The sequence below is a fragment of the Lytechinus pictus genome, chromosome 7, assembly GCF_037042905.1.
Source record: "Lytechinus pictus isolate F3 Inbred chromosome 7, Lp3.0, whole genome shotgun sequence".
Taxonomy (NCBI): Eukaryota; Metazoa; Echinodermata; class Echinoidea; order Temnopleuroida; family Toxopneustidae; genus Lytechinus; species Lytechinus pictus.
Genome location: NC_087251.1, coordinates 20,853,791 through 20,870,136, shown reverse-complemented (window position 1 = coordinate 20,870,136; position 16,346 = coordinate 20,853,791). Strand labels below are relative to the sequence as shown.

The following is a 16,346-nucleotide window of genomic DNA, read 5'->3' as shown; positions in this document are numbered from 1 at the left end:
GTTTAATAGACAGAATTTACCTTTAATTATACATGGTTTTGTTTCATTGGATATTGCTTTAATTTTCACTGTAAATTTGGTAAATAATATTTTTTTTGAGGGGGCTGAAAATTGTGCTTACCATAAATTCTGGGTTCTCGCTGAATTGAGTGATCACAGAAAACTAGGGTTTCTAACCAAAGTTTATCTTTCGTTGCCATCATTCATCATTCATTCATCTCATGTCATATCTAAACTATTCACTCCTGGGTCCCGTAACACAAAGTTTAGCAATTAATCGCTATATAATGAAATGGCTTATTAATATCATCGTTGTAGGCTCATTTTGCTTGTAGACTGACTAGGAACCAATCTGAATTGTTCTTTCAAATTAGCGATTAATTGCTAACCTTTCGTGTTACAGGGACCTGATAAAAAATGTTCATGACAATAACACAGATCCTACGTTCTCTCATCACTGCATTGAGACATTTATCTCAATGTGGTATGCAGAATGTTATTCACAATTCCTGTCCGATATATAAAAAAGTTCAAGAATCTAGCCAATGCTAAATGCATATGCAAGTCACATGTTTACACTTTAATTTTCCACAACCCTCCAGCTATGCATTCTGGATGCAGCACCGTGCATTTGGATGCATTGCCATCAATACAACCTTACCTGTGCATTATTTGTATGTCATAATCCAAAAACTGGCAATTCAGTCGTCGTTGGGCAAGTCTGATACATTAAACGGACATGATAACAAAGTAGTTTTGAAAGAGGATACACCTTTGACATTGTATGACTCCAACAAGTCCATAATCTAATCAAGAAAACTTTCCAAGATAATAACTATTAACTTGAGTTTGGCAGAAATCATAACTGTGCTGAGCCAGTTAAAAAAAAAAGAAAACATCAAGTTTTACCAAAAGACTCTTCCAGAAAGTGATTGGATATCAAAAGAATTTATTCAAAAGGCTGATACCATACATTATCCCCTCCCTAGAAAAATGGTTTATAAAATGATATATCTCACAAAACCAAGTAAACTTTACATGCATATTATTATTTGCTTTGTGTCAGGAAATTCACAATAGTATGTTTGATAATTTTCTTTCATTTTTATTATCCAAGTACATTCCTTTACTCATGCATGAGTATTCGTACTGTGGCTCTACAGAACAGATTGAAAAATACTGTTGTTTGCTTTGAATAGTCATAATTGATTAGATCAAGTAGAACTCTCTGAAAACAGCCACCTGGACGTCATTTCATTAAGCTGTTCATGAAGTTGAATGTGTGTTGTAAAGTAAACCTAGTAGCTGAAGTTAAATCATGCAGGTGTTTAGTCAAATTGTAACTGTTGAAAAATATGTTCAGGGTAAAATCACATTGTTATCCCAATAAAGAACGAAATCATCTGAGATACAGTCATTGTTTGTTGGTAGTTTGTGAGATACTTTATTTCGGCACTTTATGTTCCGGTTGTTCAAATGTCATGTCTAAAAGTCATGTACACCTTTATTAAACAGCCCCCTAAAGCATGAAATGTACTAGATTCTCTTTTTAAAAAAAAATTAGCAAAAAAAAAACATTGTGCTTTGCCCGACATCTTCTAATTTCTATACTTTTAAAGTTATAATTATTCAAACACAAACAGGCAACTTTATGACATTCCACATTACCACTTCACCACATGGGCAGTACCAATGCATTCGCAAAAGGGGGTAAGATGACCTGAAAGTGACATATTTTCTCCTCTCAATTGCATAATAGGGGCATTAGAGTTACATCACTAATATCTCTCAATTTGATACTCCTTTTCTATCTTACACCCTTTTCTTACTATTATTCTTTTTTATTATTTTTGTTTGAATTAGTGTTGCCCCGGGTCTGATCAATTCCCATTTTTATTATGCTTGCTTGGTGTCACCCCAAATGATCCCATCTTTTTGTCAACAACAAATTGTCTAATGACCATTAAATCTGGTTGCCCCTTGGTCCATCAACCATTCAATCTGAATTTGATAGGTTCTATCCATTCCATGCACTATCCATTCTTGGTCTGACATTTTTTTATTCCCACTTATATAAACAGGTTCAAGATGGTAAATATAACAAGATGAAGTGAATCAATCATCAAATAAAAATTATTATACATCAAAGTTGATAAAAGGAATTGGTCTAGATCAAGGAACTAGACCAACTGATATTAGATGAGGTGGCCATGAAGCTGTAGCATTATCTTCAAGCAGATCCATGACTGCTTAATAACTAAACCTCTTAAATTTTGAAGTTTCTACATTAAGATTGAATGATCAAGCATGTTTTATTAAATCGGTTGTGTGAAAAGAAAAAAAGGAGCATATATTTTTTTTGTCCAGTCGGATCCATTCCTACTTCACAGAGTTCCATCTAATTTCTTTGTCAATGGTACCATATAACAATACCGCAGCCCCTATTAACAATGCGAAAAGATAACTTACCAGTAGATATGTTTAGACATATTCAGGAAAAAAAACTTTCTTAACCAATTTTGGGCAAAGTCCAGAAACATACAATTTTGTGCCTCTAAACACTTTTGCATTTTTGAAAACCTAAATGCCTCATGTGGGTATTCATGTTTCAACCAGCAAAAACTACCATGTTTTCCTGGTTGTATTTGTGTACACAGTGCAGCATAGTAGTTGAGTGAATAGAAAGAGCGATATATCCTTCACACCCTTCACAGGCAAGTGATGTAAAATGGAGGAGCCGTGGTGTAGTGGTTCTGACTCTCGCCTTGTAAACAGAGGGTCGTGTGTTCTAATCCTACCGCGGTCTGGCGTCCTTTGGCAAGGCGTTAATCCACACTTTGCCACTCTCGACTCAGGTGCTAAATGGGTACCCGGTAGGATGTGAAAGTCATTGTAGCTTGTCCAGTACTGTGTGCGCCTCACCGGCGACTGACTGGAATACTCCCCAGGGAGTGGAGGATGTGCACACATTGTGTGCGGGAATGACTGATTGAATCCGATGACCGGGGTAATAATATATCTGTAAAGCGCTTAGACACGTCGTTCCGATATATTAAGCGCTATATAAAAAACGGATTATTACTATTAAATATAAGAGTCTTTCCTGCTGATAGAAATATTGATGTTTATGTCCATCACAATTCATCATCCATCATCCCCTTCTTTTTCATTCAAATAGGATGGAGGACAATGTTCATAGTACTGGTCTTTCTCAACCTCTGAATCTTCACTGTTTTGATGTGAGCTTTCACTGGATTGTTCTTTGCAAGTTGGTTGCTGTTGTTTTTGTTTGTTGGCTTCTGCTTGGAGAAGAAGCTGCAAGACATCTTCCTCAAACTGTTTTTCCACAGCAGATTCCTGGGTAAAAAAAAAATTAAAATGTATTGGTAATTCATGATGTCCATGGTACATGTACTACATTATAATTCTTTGTATTCTACACAACAGTTCAGTTTGATTAATATGAACACACACACATACGAAGATCAGCAATATTAGTGTACTGATATTGTTTTATACCATTTAACATTTGATTTCAGTGAAATGCACTTTCTTTTAAGACCTTAGTCTGAATTATTTCAGGAATAATGCTCAACAAGTTAATAATGATATAGTGGCACAAGTTCAAGTTATACATCATACTGCACATGTGTCAATTACACTCTCTAAGGTGAATTTCTAGGTTGAGAAGAGCATTCTGTGTTTCAAAGAGATTAAAGTAGTGCTGATGTTAGAGTATTCGCATATCTTACCATATGCACCACTTCTTCAGGCTTTTTCTCTGGCTTTCCTGACAGCCAGGTTAGCTGCAATGGGTTGTTAGGTAGACCAAATTCATTTGAGACAGCCATTTCCTAAAATGATGGGAAAAAAAGGATTTCACAGAAAATGATGAAAAAAATACTAAGGCCCAGCGCACACTATACAATTCATTGTGATCTGAATTTCAAAGAAATTGTAATTACATTTTGATATGCACATTCCAACCAAAAAAAATCTAGGAATCAGACTTCAGAATAGTGGTAGGACTTCTGAAGACAAAATTCAGTCTAGTTCGAGCCTCCCTGTAGGAATAGAAGCAATTCAATTCAAAATCGTAATGATGTCATCCTCAGGTTCGAGTTGAAACCAACTTGGACTTCACTCCAACCACAGGGCTTGCCACAAAGCAAAATTATGATTTCAGTATTCTAACATCATACAGAACTAATTAAATAATTTTACTTCTTGGACCTTACACATTTAGAGTAAAATGTGATTTATTTAAAAAAATCATGTCGCATCAGATCGCATAGTGTGCGCTGGGCTTTAACATCTTTTTTTCATAATAATTTGAGTCATAAAATAATGTAACAAGTGGAATGCCTCTGGCCGTCTCACCTGCATCACGCGATTCAATATACATGTAGCAGCAGTGCTGATTTTGAAAACTACTATAACTCGCACAAGATGTTCAGTGATACTTGGTTACTCTTATTTCCACGTTTTATGAACTAGACCAATACACTTATAGAGATATGATGGCAATTCAAAAAATACCCCCAACGTGGCCAAAGTTCTTTGACCTTACATGACCTTTGACCTTGATCATGTGACCTGAAACTCGCACAGGATGTTCAGTGATACTTGATTACTATTATGTCCAAGTTTTATGAACTAGACCAACACACTTTCAAATTTATGGCTGTAATTCAACAAATACCCCAATTTGGCCAAAGTTCATTGACCCTAAATGACCTTTGACCTTGACCATGTGACCTGAAACTTGCACAGGATGTTCAGTAATACTTGATTACTATTATGTCCAAGTTTCATGAATCAGATCCATAAACTTTCAAAGTTATGATGGTAATTCAACAGATACCCCCAATTCGGCCAAAGTTCATTGACCCTAAATGACCTTTGACCTTGGTCATGTGACGTGAAACTCATGCAGGATGTTCAGTGATACTTGATTAACCTTATGTATAAGTTTCATGAACTAGGTCCATATATTTTCTAAGTTATGATGACATTTCAAAAACTTAACCTTAGGTTAAGATTTTGATGTTGATTCCCCCAACATGGTCTAAGTTCATTGACCCTAAATGACCTTTGACCTTAGTCATGTGACATGAAACTCAGGCAGGATGTTCAGTAATACTTGATTAACCTTATGGCCAAGTTTCATGAACTAGGTCCATATACTTTCTAAGTTATGCTGTCATTTCAAAAACTTAACCTCAGGTTAAGATTTGGTGTTGACGCCGCCGTCGCCGCCGCCGCCGCCGCCGCCGCCGCCGCCGCCGCCGCCGTCGCCGTCGGAAAAGCGGCGCCTATAGTCTCACTCTGCTATGCAGGTGAGACAAAAATTAAAATCTAAAACACTAACTGCCAGGTGGTGTTTCATAAAGCTGTTCGTAAGTTAAGAGCGACTTTAAGAACGACTGGTGATCCTTTCTTGTGGTAAATGGTATATTGAATTGACGATGATTTAGCACGTAAGAAGGGTTCACCAGTCGTTCTTAAAGTCGCTCTTAACTAACAAACAGCTTTATGAAACGGCCCCCAGGTCAGGAAGACAATAATTCCTTTTCAGTTTCTAAGCAATAGCCTTTGTACAGCATACAGCATGTATGGAAATTTCAGTCTCAAAACCATCCTTCATGAATGGGCATAACTCATACCCTTTAAAGGGCTATAGTGAAATATAAAACAGAAAAGACAGCGAAAATCTAGCTAGATTGATTCCCGAATCACCCAAGCCAACTCAGCCGAATTTGCGATGACTTTATACTGATAATTTGAAAATATTGTGACAGATTTCATTTCAAATATTCACACCTGTCAAAAACTTGCGTAAAAAAATAAATGCATGTGTACTACATTTCTGCTTATAAAAACAAACCAAATTGGTGGATATTAGCTTAAAAAAACTAATTAATATGACCATAAAAGGTCTTTTAGAAAACATCTGCACATAGAATGGTAGCCTTTTTATATATTTTATATTCTTTCTAATTTCTGCATGTAGATATAACCTCTACATTTTTCATTAATCTTTTAAACTTACAGCAGCAGCAGCAGATGAGAACTCAATTATAGCACTACCATTCCGCTTGCTTGACAATATCAAATTCTTGACCTGTCCATACTGAAAATGAGCAGATGAAGGGGGAGAAGATGCAAGAGAAAATGAGAATAATCAAATTAGAAAGATAAGAAGAAACATAAATATCTGTATCACATTTGGACCAAATGCAAACGACAACAATACAACTTGTTGTATATCTTTGAGGTTCATCTTGTGAGTGGTGATATGCAATGATTAAAAATATTATGTAATAAAATCATATATTTACTTATCAATTGAAATAAAAAATACATGAATACAATACCCTGTCTTAAGAAAACAAATACAAAGCCTCTTACGGTCCTGCATGGACTGTGTGATTCAATTATGCAGCATTCACAATATTTTATAACTCTTTTCATAACTTGTGTAATATTTCATTCTATTAACAGGTTTATGTAATTTGAAAACAAGGTTTAAAACTAAACAGTCATGACAACTTATATTGAAAAGACTTCTCAAGTTTCATTTATCAAAAGATACAGGGTTCCAAATCATAAGCTTCATATGGCAATTACACATAGTCGCCATTCCCAGATAGAACATTCTAACAACCAACTGATGTAATAGCTCACCTTTCCAAAAATGCGTTTCAAGAAAGCATAATCATATCCTCCATTCGATACATCTCCTTTCTGTGCTTTCCATTTGATCTTCAATTTAGGGGATGTATCTGAAGAGGACATGTATGGTAAAAGTAAGTGGAAAACAATAAATTGTAAACATATAACTCAAGTTTAGAAGTGATGGGGAGGACAAAAATATATGTAGTGGACCAGATTATTCTGAAATAAAATTTCTTTCTTTCTTTTTTTTAAATCCAACATTCAAAGGAAATTGACTCGTGTCTGGAAAATCAACATACTTTAAAAAATAATTCATTCATGAGAGGAATTTTAAAAAATTTTAATTTTAATTTAAAAAAAAAATCCTCTTTGCCACACCAATTACAAAATTTACAATGCACACACAAACAAACAATGAAAAACCTGCAAACTGCAAAAATATAAATACCTGTAGTTCAATAATGAAGATGCTTTCTTTAATGTAAAAAAAGTGTTTGTAATATATTAGGAAAATTGAAGTGGAGAGTTACCTTCATCTGGAGAAAGAGCAGAATGGAGTTCATTTCTTAGAAGCTCTTGTTCTTTCTTCAATGTCTGTGATCCTTCTTCCCTCAATCGCTTGATCTACGGTGTGATGAAAAGAAGCCCCATTAGAACTATGATTTTACAACATAAAATCCATGGCATCATGTATCATCAGCTGTGTAAGCAGTATCTGGACAATATAACTTTCAAAGCCAAGTGTACATTCAGATTTCTCTGGAATCTCTATCTGACACTTTATGAAAATTTGACTTTTTCTTTTAATATAGCGTTGTGTCCTCTCTAAATAATGTTTTTGTTTTTCTTAATAGAAGCCCTTCGGTAGACCCTTTAAACATTTATAAATGTGTATTTTACCAAGAAAGTACTTGTATATAAAACAAGTTATAAATAAGATTGCATCCTGAAAGTTTCATCCTATTCTTAGTTTGAGAAGTGGTCTCATACCGAAATGAATTCCATCAAACTAATGAATAAATTCTTATACATTTTGGTCTAACTAAGAAAATGAACAAGATTTTAAAAAGGCAAAAAATTCAATAACCTGTGGCCTTGATCTGTGGTACAAGTCTGGTTTGGTTAACCTGACTTATCTAACACTTGTCTTGCAGTAATAGTCCAATAACCTGATTTATGATTACATGTGCTTACCTTTTCCTCCAAGGAAATTATATCAGTTGTAGAAGTTTCTTGTTCTTTCTTGTATGAGGCTTCTCTTGATTCAAGGTCTGAAAAGTAAAGGATAAGCATATAATCAAAATGGAAGCTTTTATTATATGAAGCTGGAGTGTTTCGTAAATCCTTTTCTAAAGTAAAGCATAAAGTTTTGGGTGGATAGCATCTGAAGAGCTATACAAGATGTTAAAGTTTATCCCAATGTGGGCATTGCGTAACTGGGTTTTTAGCAAAGTGTAATAGTGTTTCTAGAGCAACTGTCTTAAGTAGATTATGTCATAATACATTTTGTAATAAAATGGTTTATGCAATTATGACATAAATCTAAAATGAATTCATATTCAAATTGCACTTGATGGAAATAAACCTGATTAAGAATCCCATTTGGCTTGATATTTTCAAAGTAATCCATGACTTTATGAACAGCTGAATCAAATCGCCCCAGGGGTACGTACAACATATATATTTGTAATCAATTACAAATTTCAAACAATTCTGACATATGCTATCATGAAGTGCATACAACAATGATCTTCATCGGTCAATAACAATTTGCAAATCCTGGAAAGCCTATTGTGAAACTTAGATCTTGGCAATATTATCAAAATGGTAGTCATTCCACATTGGTTGTACCACTGGCAAATATCCCCTGATATTAGAAAACAATAAAAAAAATGAAGCATAAAACCATTAATATTCAAGTCTGTTCTATTCTCTTTACTTCATTAAGCTATTATGACATAGGCTTCAATGACTGATAAATAATCATACTTGTAGGCGTGGGAAAAATACAAGAACCAGAAGAATGACTGATCTATTGCTACATGAGCAGAACCCCCCCCCCCCCCCAAAAAAAAAAAAAAAAAAAAAAAAAAAAGTCTGCCAAATGTATGAAAAAAAAAAGCTGATAAAATCATTTCACCGTACCTTCTTTAATTTTTCTTCTTTTTCCCTCAAGTGCTTTGTTCCTGAGTTCTGCTGCCTTCTTTGCTTTGAGAACCTTATCATAAGTGGCCTAAAATGAAACAAAATACAAGAAATTGCTCACTTAAAATAATTTCATCACAACGATAAACATCATTTTAAAAAGATGTGTCATACAGAAACAAATTATTCACTTAATCATCAAATTTATATGAGAAAATCATTATCCATTCATACAAATTGGTCCAGCAGTGTACACATCCAGATCCATAACAGAAGGGGAAGGCGGGGTAAGTTGAGCATAGGGGCAAGTTGAGCCACCACCCCCAGGCCAATAATAAATGAGTCAGACATTATGGTGGTGTAATGTATTGATGACCCATTACATAACCCTTAACCCCACCACATTGTTTTCAACTTTGAAACAAATAGTACTTTTTTAGAGGGAAAATTACAAATTTCAGCAAAAAAAGTAAAAAAGGGTGTGAAATAGATCATTGCTTTTTACCCACACACGTCTTTAAATATAATAAAGAAATAAGAACAATATTGTTAGTCCAGGTATAGATTCTCATTCTTGTCATGGTCTTTTATAAGATGGAAAAAAAAGTTGTTAGCCTATAAGGTATTTTTGCTAGGCAAACTTCAATCTTTTCTAAATAAATCATTGTTAAATAGGCTGTATAAATCTAATATTTTTCAATGTTTAGCTTATGCCATATCAGTTTGGGGTAACAGTTTAGGAATTACGGCTAGTTCACAATTACATTTACAGAAGAGGTCTGATATTTGTATTCTTTGTCATTATTATTACTGATCGTATATTATTTCTGCGCGTTTTAATTGTGATTTTTATTATTTATTTTACTATGTCACAGGATGGCAGTGTAATATATTTCAATAACTAAATAAATAAGTAATTAGGATTTAGTACAAAATCTTAAGAACTAAAATAAGCAATAGATCACAGGAAACTTTTACTTTGGTAAAAGGTTATAAAATGCATAGTTGTCTCTAGGCAGTGTTGACAGGTATTACATAAATTTGTCATTCTAAACTAAAGACAGTCAGATTGCTAGAGCCTTGTTATCCACTAAACATTACTCAATGCATAATACTGACCCTTGCATCCTCATCACTTAGTACTTCTAAAGCTTTGGCAAGCTTCTCCCACTCTGCAGCTGGAAGGAAAAATGGAAAAAAAAACATATGGCATTATTATTTATCATACAGCTAATGGAATGAAAGGAGAATACAACATAATTGGAAAGTTAATTCAAAAGTACAAAGAAAATTAGAAAAAGGGATTGGTGAGAGTTTAAAAAGAACCAGACAACCTGTATAAATGGGGGGGGGGTAAAAAAAGTTGTAATCACTATGCATATATGCATATGACTATGGAGATTTCAAATTGTTGGCAAAGGTTACATCATTGTGATGTTGGGAAGGGACTACTCCTCCTCCATTTATAAGGACAAAGGTCATGCCAATACTCTTTTAATGTTATCTTGATCATTGCCCAAGGGAAAAGGTGCTAAGTTGAGGAAAGCACAAATTTATAATAAATTATGTACAGGACAGATGGGATCTGTCGCCCCTATCCTTTCAAGTTGCCAATTTGACATTTATATAGTCTTATTGATCTCATTTTTCAAATGACCACAACTTTTTTCAAACTTTCAAGATTAACTCTGACTTATTTTCTACTTTCACACATAAGATTTCATGTATTCCATTTTGAAAGAATGCCGATGCTAATTTTGTAGACAAAACTTTATTTGGAACAAACTTGATTGTTGATATTGAAAGCGAAACAATGAATGGTGTCTATAAATTCTAGTGCTTTAAAGAAAAACATCTTATGAAATAAAGAAAAGAAAATTTGAAAAAATACACATTATGATTAATGCAAAACCTACATGTAAGTTGTAACATATATGTACAAACTTGGATTAACAATTAACAAATTCGTACAAATATTGTAAGCTTACCAGCTTGAGGATTGTCTGGGTTTTTATCTGGATGGCATTTCAGTGCCTTTCTCCTGTACGCTTTCTTAATCTGTTTAAAAAAACAATGAAAAGTTTGAAATTAGACATGTTACAATTTAATAAACTATTAGATTTCATTACTTTCAAATCATCAAAAAGGCCTATACTTCAAAAATTGATAAGTGTCACACTTTAATTTTTTGACATTTGTCTTGTTAATAATGTTTGTTGTATGACAGTTTGGAAATTGTTTGGCATGGATAAATTGTCTAGATTTTACAGGTTGAGCAAGTTTTTGATTGGGCGAGCTGGTACCAACATTGAATGTTTTTGTTCATGGAAAAGAACTTATAGGAAGAACTATCAAAAGAAGCAAGGTATGTCCATTACCTTGTCCTGTTCTCAATATTAACCAGGATATAAAGACCCTTGGGCTTGGCCTTTTCCCCCAAAACAAACTTTTTGTCATGCATATTGTGAAAAAGTAAGATTTCAATATTCTTCTTCTTCCAGAGGTCAGTAAGTGCTGCTTCAAAATGAAGAAGATAATCAATAATCAATTTGTCAAAACATGCAGGATGATTATCATCATATTTTTATAGACTAGATCTAGAAAACATCATGACACACCAGGTAATAGTTTTCCAGACCTTTTTAGGAAGCACTTTTTCATGTAATAATTTTACATCCTTGCACCAAGTGACTGATACAAAAAAAGGATACAGAACGCATATCACGATATGCGTCCTGTATCCTTGGCGAAAGACAAAGAAATCAAGATGGTGACGTAAACACGGTGGCAAGTTTTCCCCATCTTTTCATATTTTTCTTGTTTTTTAATTGAATTGTTTAAAAATGAAATCAATAATATCGTAGAAATGTCGGAAATGAAGTTGAATCCCATTTACATGATTTAGGGCTAGATCTTTTAGAAGGAAAGTAGAAATCTCGGGGGCGAAAGTTTCGGGTTTTTATATTTTTTTCGTGGTACACGCACGTGAATGGGACGCGCTCTGTGCCCGTGGAGAGTAAGCATTACATGATTACGGTACTAGAAGTAGATTCATGAATACTGAACTCCTCCTAAAGAAACTTACACCAAAGGGTAATTTTAGGTCACTTTTCACATTGATGATGTCAGATTTTAAGGATATTGGCTAGTTTTTTAGATAATGACCGTCCGCGAAGTGGACACACGCGAAGTTTGGACTGACTGCGGCAGCTGTGAGCATGGTGATCACTAGACCAAAAGCTTCAGTCTCTGTATTTTGGTTGTTCCGCTGAACTACGTTGGCTCCACTCACCATACATAGACTGAAGAGGATGGGGGCCCGTACCTACAGCCAACGTATAGTGAACTAGCGTTTTATAGATCACGATTTAAAACTGTTTTTTAAGCAAAATTAAAAGTTTCATGGTTTCCATTATCAGGGAAATATAAATAACTTAAGTAATTGCATACCTTGGGCCGGAGTTATTGAAAAAAATCCTCTGGATGATTGAGAAATCTGACATTTTCACCTGACCTGAAGGTTTTTCTTGCAAGTTGCCATCTTGAATGACGTCATTATCGTTATTAACTTTTTAATGTCTCGATATATCGCGATTATAACTAGTATAACTAGTATCGTTCATCTTCGGTTTCGCTCGCATATGGACATATGGAGCAGATCGTATAATATCGAAAGCAATATCGATATCACATTCGTGATTGTTGACGCCCTCTCCGTTCGTTTGTAAATATTTCATATTTGGCTGCCATTTTGACCATTTTTATCGTGTTCAACCCAATTAAACATCGGTAAAGTATAATTTTCATGCCTTTTCATCTATATCGTTTAAAGTATTTTAATAATGGAATATCAAGTTTTAAAAGTTTGTTGTTTTTACATCCTTAGAGTGTAAATTCGATGTGTAAAATTACATCAAACTTTGGACTGTGAATTGACAAAAGGGAGGGAATGAGAACACATGCGAGCCCACACGTACACCCTACCGTCGGTAAATGGGGATTACAGTAAAATGTCAGAAATTGTTGAATAAATCCCCAGAAACGACGGTTATTCCTGTCTAGGTGATCACTACCTCGAGCGAAGTTCGTGCAGGCTCCACTCCACTTCACTACCGCTACACTACGCTCCACCTACCCGAACTTCGAGACTATGAACTCGATCGGATATTCCGAGAGACAAAAGGTGGGATTTTATAGGGAGAAAATACAAAATTCATGCAACATCACGATCTTTAAAAACAAGTAGGCCTAGGCCCTACAACTAATATTCTTACTTTACACAAAGTTTCACTTCTTTTCCACGTAATAATTCGCTGCCGATTTCAGAACATCGCATGCGCGCAAGGGTCCGAGCTCGGACCAGACCCGGTACCTCCCGCATGCGATGTTTGAAGTCGGCAGCGCATTCATATTTATACGTGTGAGGAACTTCATGTTGGCTCTAAATCATCAATTTTGAGACTGATAGAACTTAGAAGCATGGAAAAGAAGTGAAACTTTGTGTAAAGTAAGAATATTAGTTGCACTTGTTTTTAAAGATCGTGATGTTGCATGAATTGTGTATTTTCTCCCCATAAAATCCCACCTTTTGTCACTTGGAATATCCGATCGAGTTCATGGTCTCGAAGTTCGGGTAGGTGAAGCGTAGTGTAGCGGTAGTGAAGTGGAGTGGAGCCTGCACGAACTTCGCTCGAGGTAGGTGATCACGAGCGGGGCTTCATTGGGCTGCCTTCGCCGGCTCTAGCCGATGCTCAGTCTGAGCTGAGCTTGATCGCTGCTCGAGTGCTACTGATCATGGTACGTTGGTTATACTAGGCCACTACATCAAATTAATCCTTAAGAAACAGAAGATTTTTGTAATTTCATACTGCTCTTAACATCCACTCACCGCATCTTGATCAGCATCTTGTAGAATCCCAAGGATATCGTACAAATCAAGCTCGGAAACGTTCATCGTGAATTCGTTAATACAGCCGGTATGGTGTAGTTGAACAATTCTGTTACAAATCAAGTTAGAAAAAGCGGTGATAAAAAATATAGACTATTTTTTTATATCACCTTTATTCAATATGAAAAAAGGGTAGTAAAATAGAAACAAGTCAAGATTACTTGTTTTCTTATAGGGAAAAAGTACAGAAATAAAGTATTGAATAATGATCTCAGATAAACAATAAGACAAGAAAATACACTTAAATTGATTTTCCGAATAAAAAGACAAGAAAAGGAAAATGAAAGTATAGGTTTGGGGCGGCGAGACGCCGGGTAAATTACAAATTTAAATGAATCAACTGCATGTTTGCACCCCGTCCCGCGGAGAGAGAGCGTAGAAGGAGGGGAGATAGTGTGAATGGACTTGAAGGAAAGATAAAATAGGCTAAATGTGACGAGCGAGAAGAAGAAAAGAAAGTAAGGAAAGGATCGAGTGGAATCCAAAGTTTCATTGATAGGCTTATAATTTACTTCTTTACAATAATCACGGAATTACTGTATGAACTAATGAAGTTCAATGAAATATGAAGAAAACAAAAAAAGAGCACAGGGAAAGGAGCGTTTGTCCATAAATATTTGACAAGCCCCGGCCCCTCAGGGTCATCACTCTCAAGGCATCTGGCAAGTTCTTTAAATCTGCAACTCACTGGGTTCTAACCCCCCCCCCCCTCTCTCGCGGCCACCTCCTACATGATAGAGGACGTAATTAGAGGTATTCACCCGGATTAATTTCTCTATCTCTTTTTTATAGTATTTTCTCCTTTCATCTTTATTGCGATCTCTTGGTTTTCAAACAATTCTTTTTATGATAATAATCATGCTTTCACAAATCCTCCCCTGACAGAATACTTTTAAATAATATTGATATACACTGTATTTCCCTTCCTGAGGGGTGAGTACCCCATCCCTTGCATTGGCCTCTCTCCCAGTATGAAATCTTGTGATCTCAGATGACGGTAATGAAAGGAAGGTTAAATGCCCAGGTGGGGGGGGGGGGGAGTCAAATGTATTGCTGTACACATGACCAATTATTTCCAAACACCCCTAAACAAGTTTTTCTCTGTATGCAAATACCCCCTTAAACAAGTTCTTTGCGGGCTTCATTTACACATTTTGGCCCCTAAAACAGTTGTCTCAAGAATATGACCCCGGAGAAAAGCTTGGGGAAAAACATACCCCAAACATGTTTGGCTAGTCTTTGAAAAAAAACATGCCCTTAATACGTTTGAGCCCGCCGATTGACCATTGGCCAGTTTCTCAAAACCAGCCTTTTTCTTGAAAATCGCGTGTTTTTTATACCCTCAACGAGTGCACGCGCGGCCCGCGTCCAAAACTGTAAAAAAAAAAAAAAACATTTGACTGCCCCCACCCCCGGGATTATAGCACGCTTTCTAAATAGCAAGATGGAATTTCAGTTAAAAGGTTTATTAAAAAATATATATATTTCTCAGGTCATGTCCATGTATGAGTCTATCATTGACTTTTGATATTTTGTGGCCTTCATTCATTGGCCTCGATCTATTATCCTTCCTTCTCTATTTAATTTGTATTCGGGGGCACTTAAAGATAGACTCCATGCTCGACCACAAAAGCACCTAAAAGCGTTTTGTTTGTTTTCACCATCAGGCGATATACGTCCGTACTGTGAAAGGGATATTAAATTTTATGAAATCAACAAAATCACGAAAAGGGGAGTTTATACCATTTCACATTTTCAACAGCCTAGCTTGTGCGCATGCTTTTGGAATTTCATCATGAAAATAAAAATAGAATATTTGAGACAGACATTTAAAGAAAAAAAATACTTGTTGGGGTACTCTGAGGTCAAGCAACCACATAGGGTCCTTATTTAGTTCCATGGACGAGTGCAGTGCCCACCCCCCCCCCCCCTCCATCACCACCAAGCCCAGGCACATGTATTTGTGGTCTCTTTCTGTCACAACTACGTTTCCTTTTCTTTCAACTGTTCAATAACAAAAGAGTTGGTGATGAATTCAAGCCGATCTTCACAATCATTTCCCATTGGGGGTGGGGGGGGGGGGTGCTGCGTGTTATTCTTCATAGGAAGCACCCTGTGTAAGCTGTGCCAAAATGGAGAAACCAAAATGATTTCCATTTTGTAGTGAAACTCTTTCTTTTCTTTTTACTTGCCAAATTTCTCTGGACCGAAATGACCTACATTTTGCAGTGATAAGTGTTTTTTTTTGGTAAATTTTTTCAAACCAAGTCAATGTTTTATTTTTGCTTTCTTTGATAATTTATGTTGGCATTATATTCTAACTAATAAGTTTGTATATCTTCCTGGATTATTCCTCATGCTTTCTGTTTCAATTTAAGCACTTTCACCTGTTCTCTCTGTTAGAATTTCTTGCTCACTCTTCTCCCCACCATCTCTCTCTACCAATCAATTTCTTTCCTTCTTCTTTCCTTTTATAACTCAATCTTCCTTCAAACTCATTATCTTCATAACATTTCTATTCTCATCCTTGATGTTATTTGTTTTGTTAAACAAGAAATAGGCTTTGTCTGAGCTG

At 35.5% G+C, this 16,346-nt stretch overlaps 1 protein-coding gene across 1 annotated transcript; it reads right to left on the bottom strand.

Moving 5' to 3' along the window:
• Positions 1 to 442: 442 nt before the first annotated feature.
• Positions 443 to 13,818, bottom strand: LOC129265924 (dnaJ homolog subfamily C member 17-like). Its single transcript, XM_064102186.1, has 10 exons — positions 13,712 to 13,818; positions 10,812 to 10,881; positions 9,943 to 10,001; positions 8,824 to 8,911; positions 7,873 to 7,949; positions 7,209 to 7,302; positions 6,688 to 6,785; positions 6,053 to 6,133; positions 3,753 to 3,854; positions 443 to 3,357 (listed from the first exon to the last, which is right to left on the bottom strand). The coding sequence occupies exons 1-10, from the start codon at positions 13,775 to 13,777 to the stop codon at positions 3,145 to 3,147; spliced, it is 948 nt and encodes a 315-aa protein (XP_063958256.1). The 5' UTR covers positions 13,778 to 13,818; the 3' UTR covers positions 443 to 3,144.
• Between the last annotated feature and the right edge of the window lie 2,528 nt (positions 13,819 to 16,346).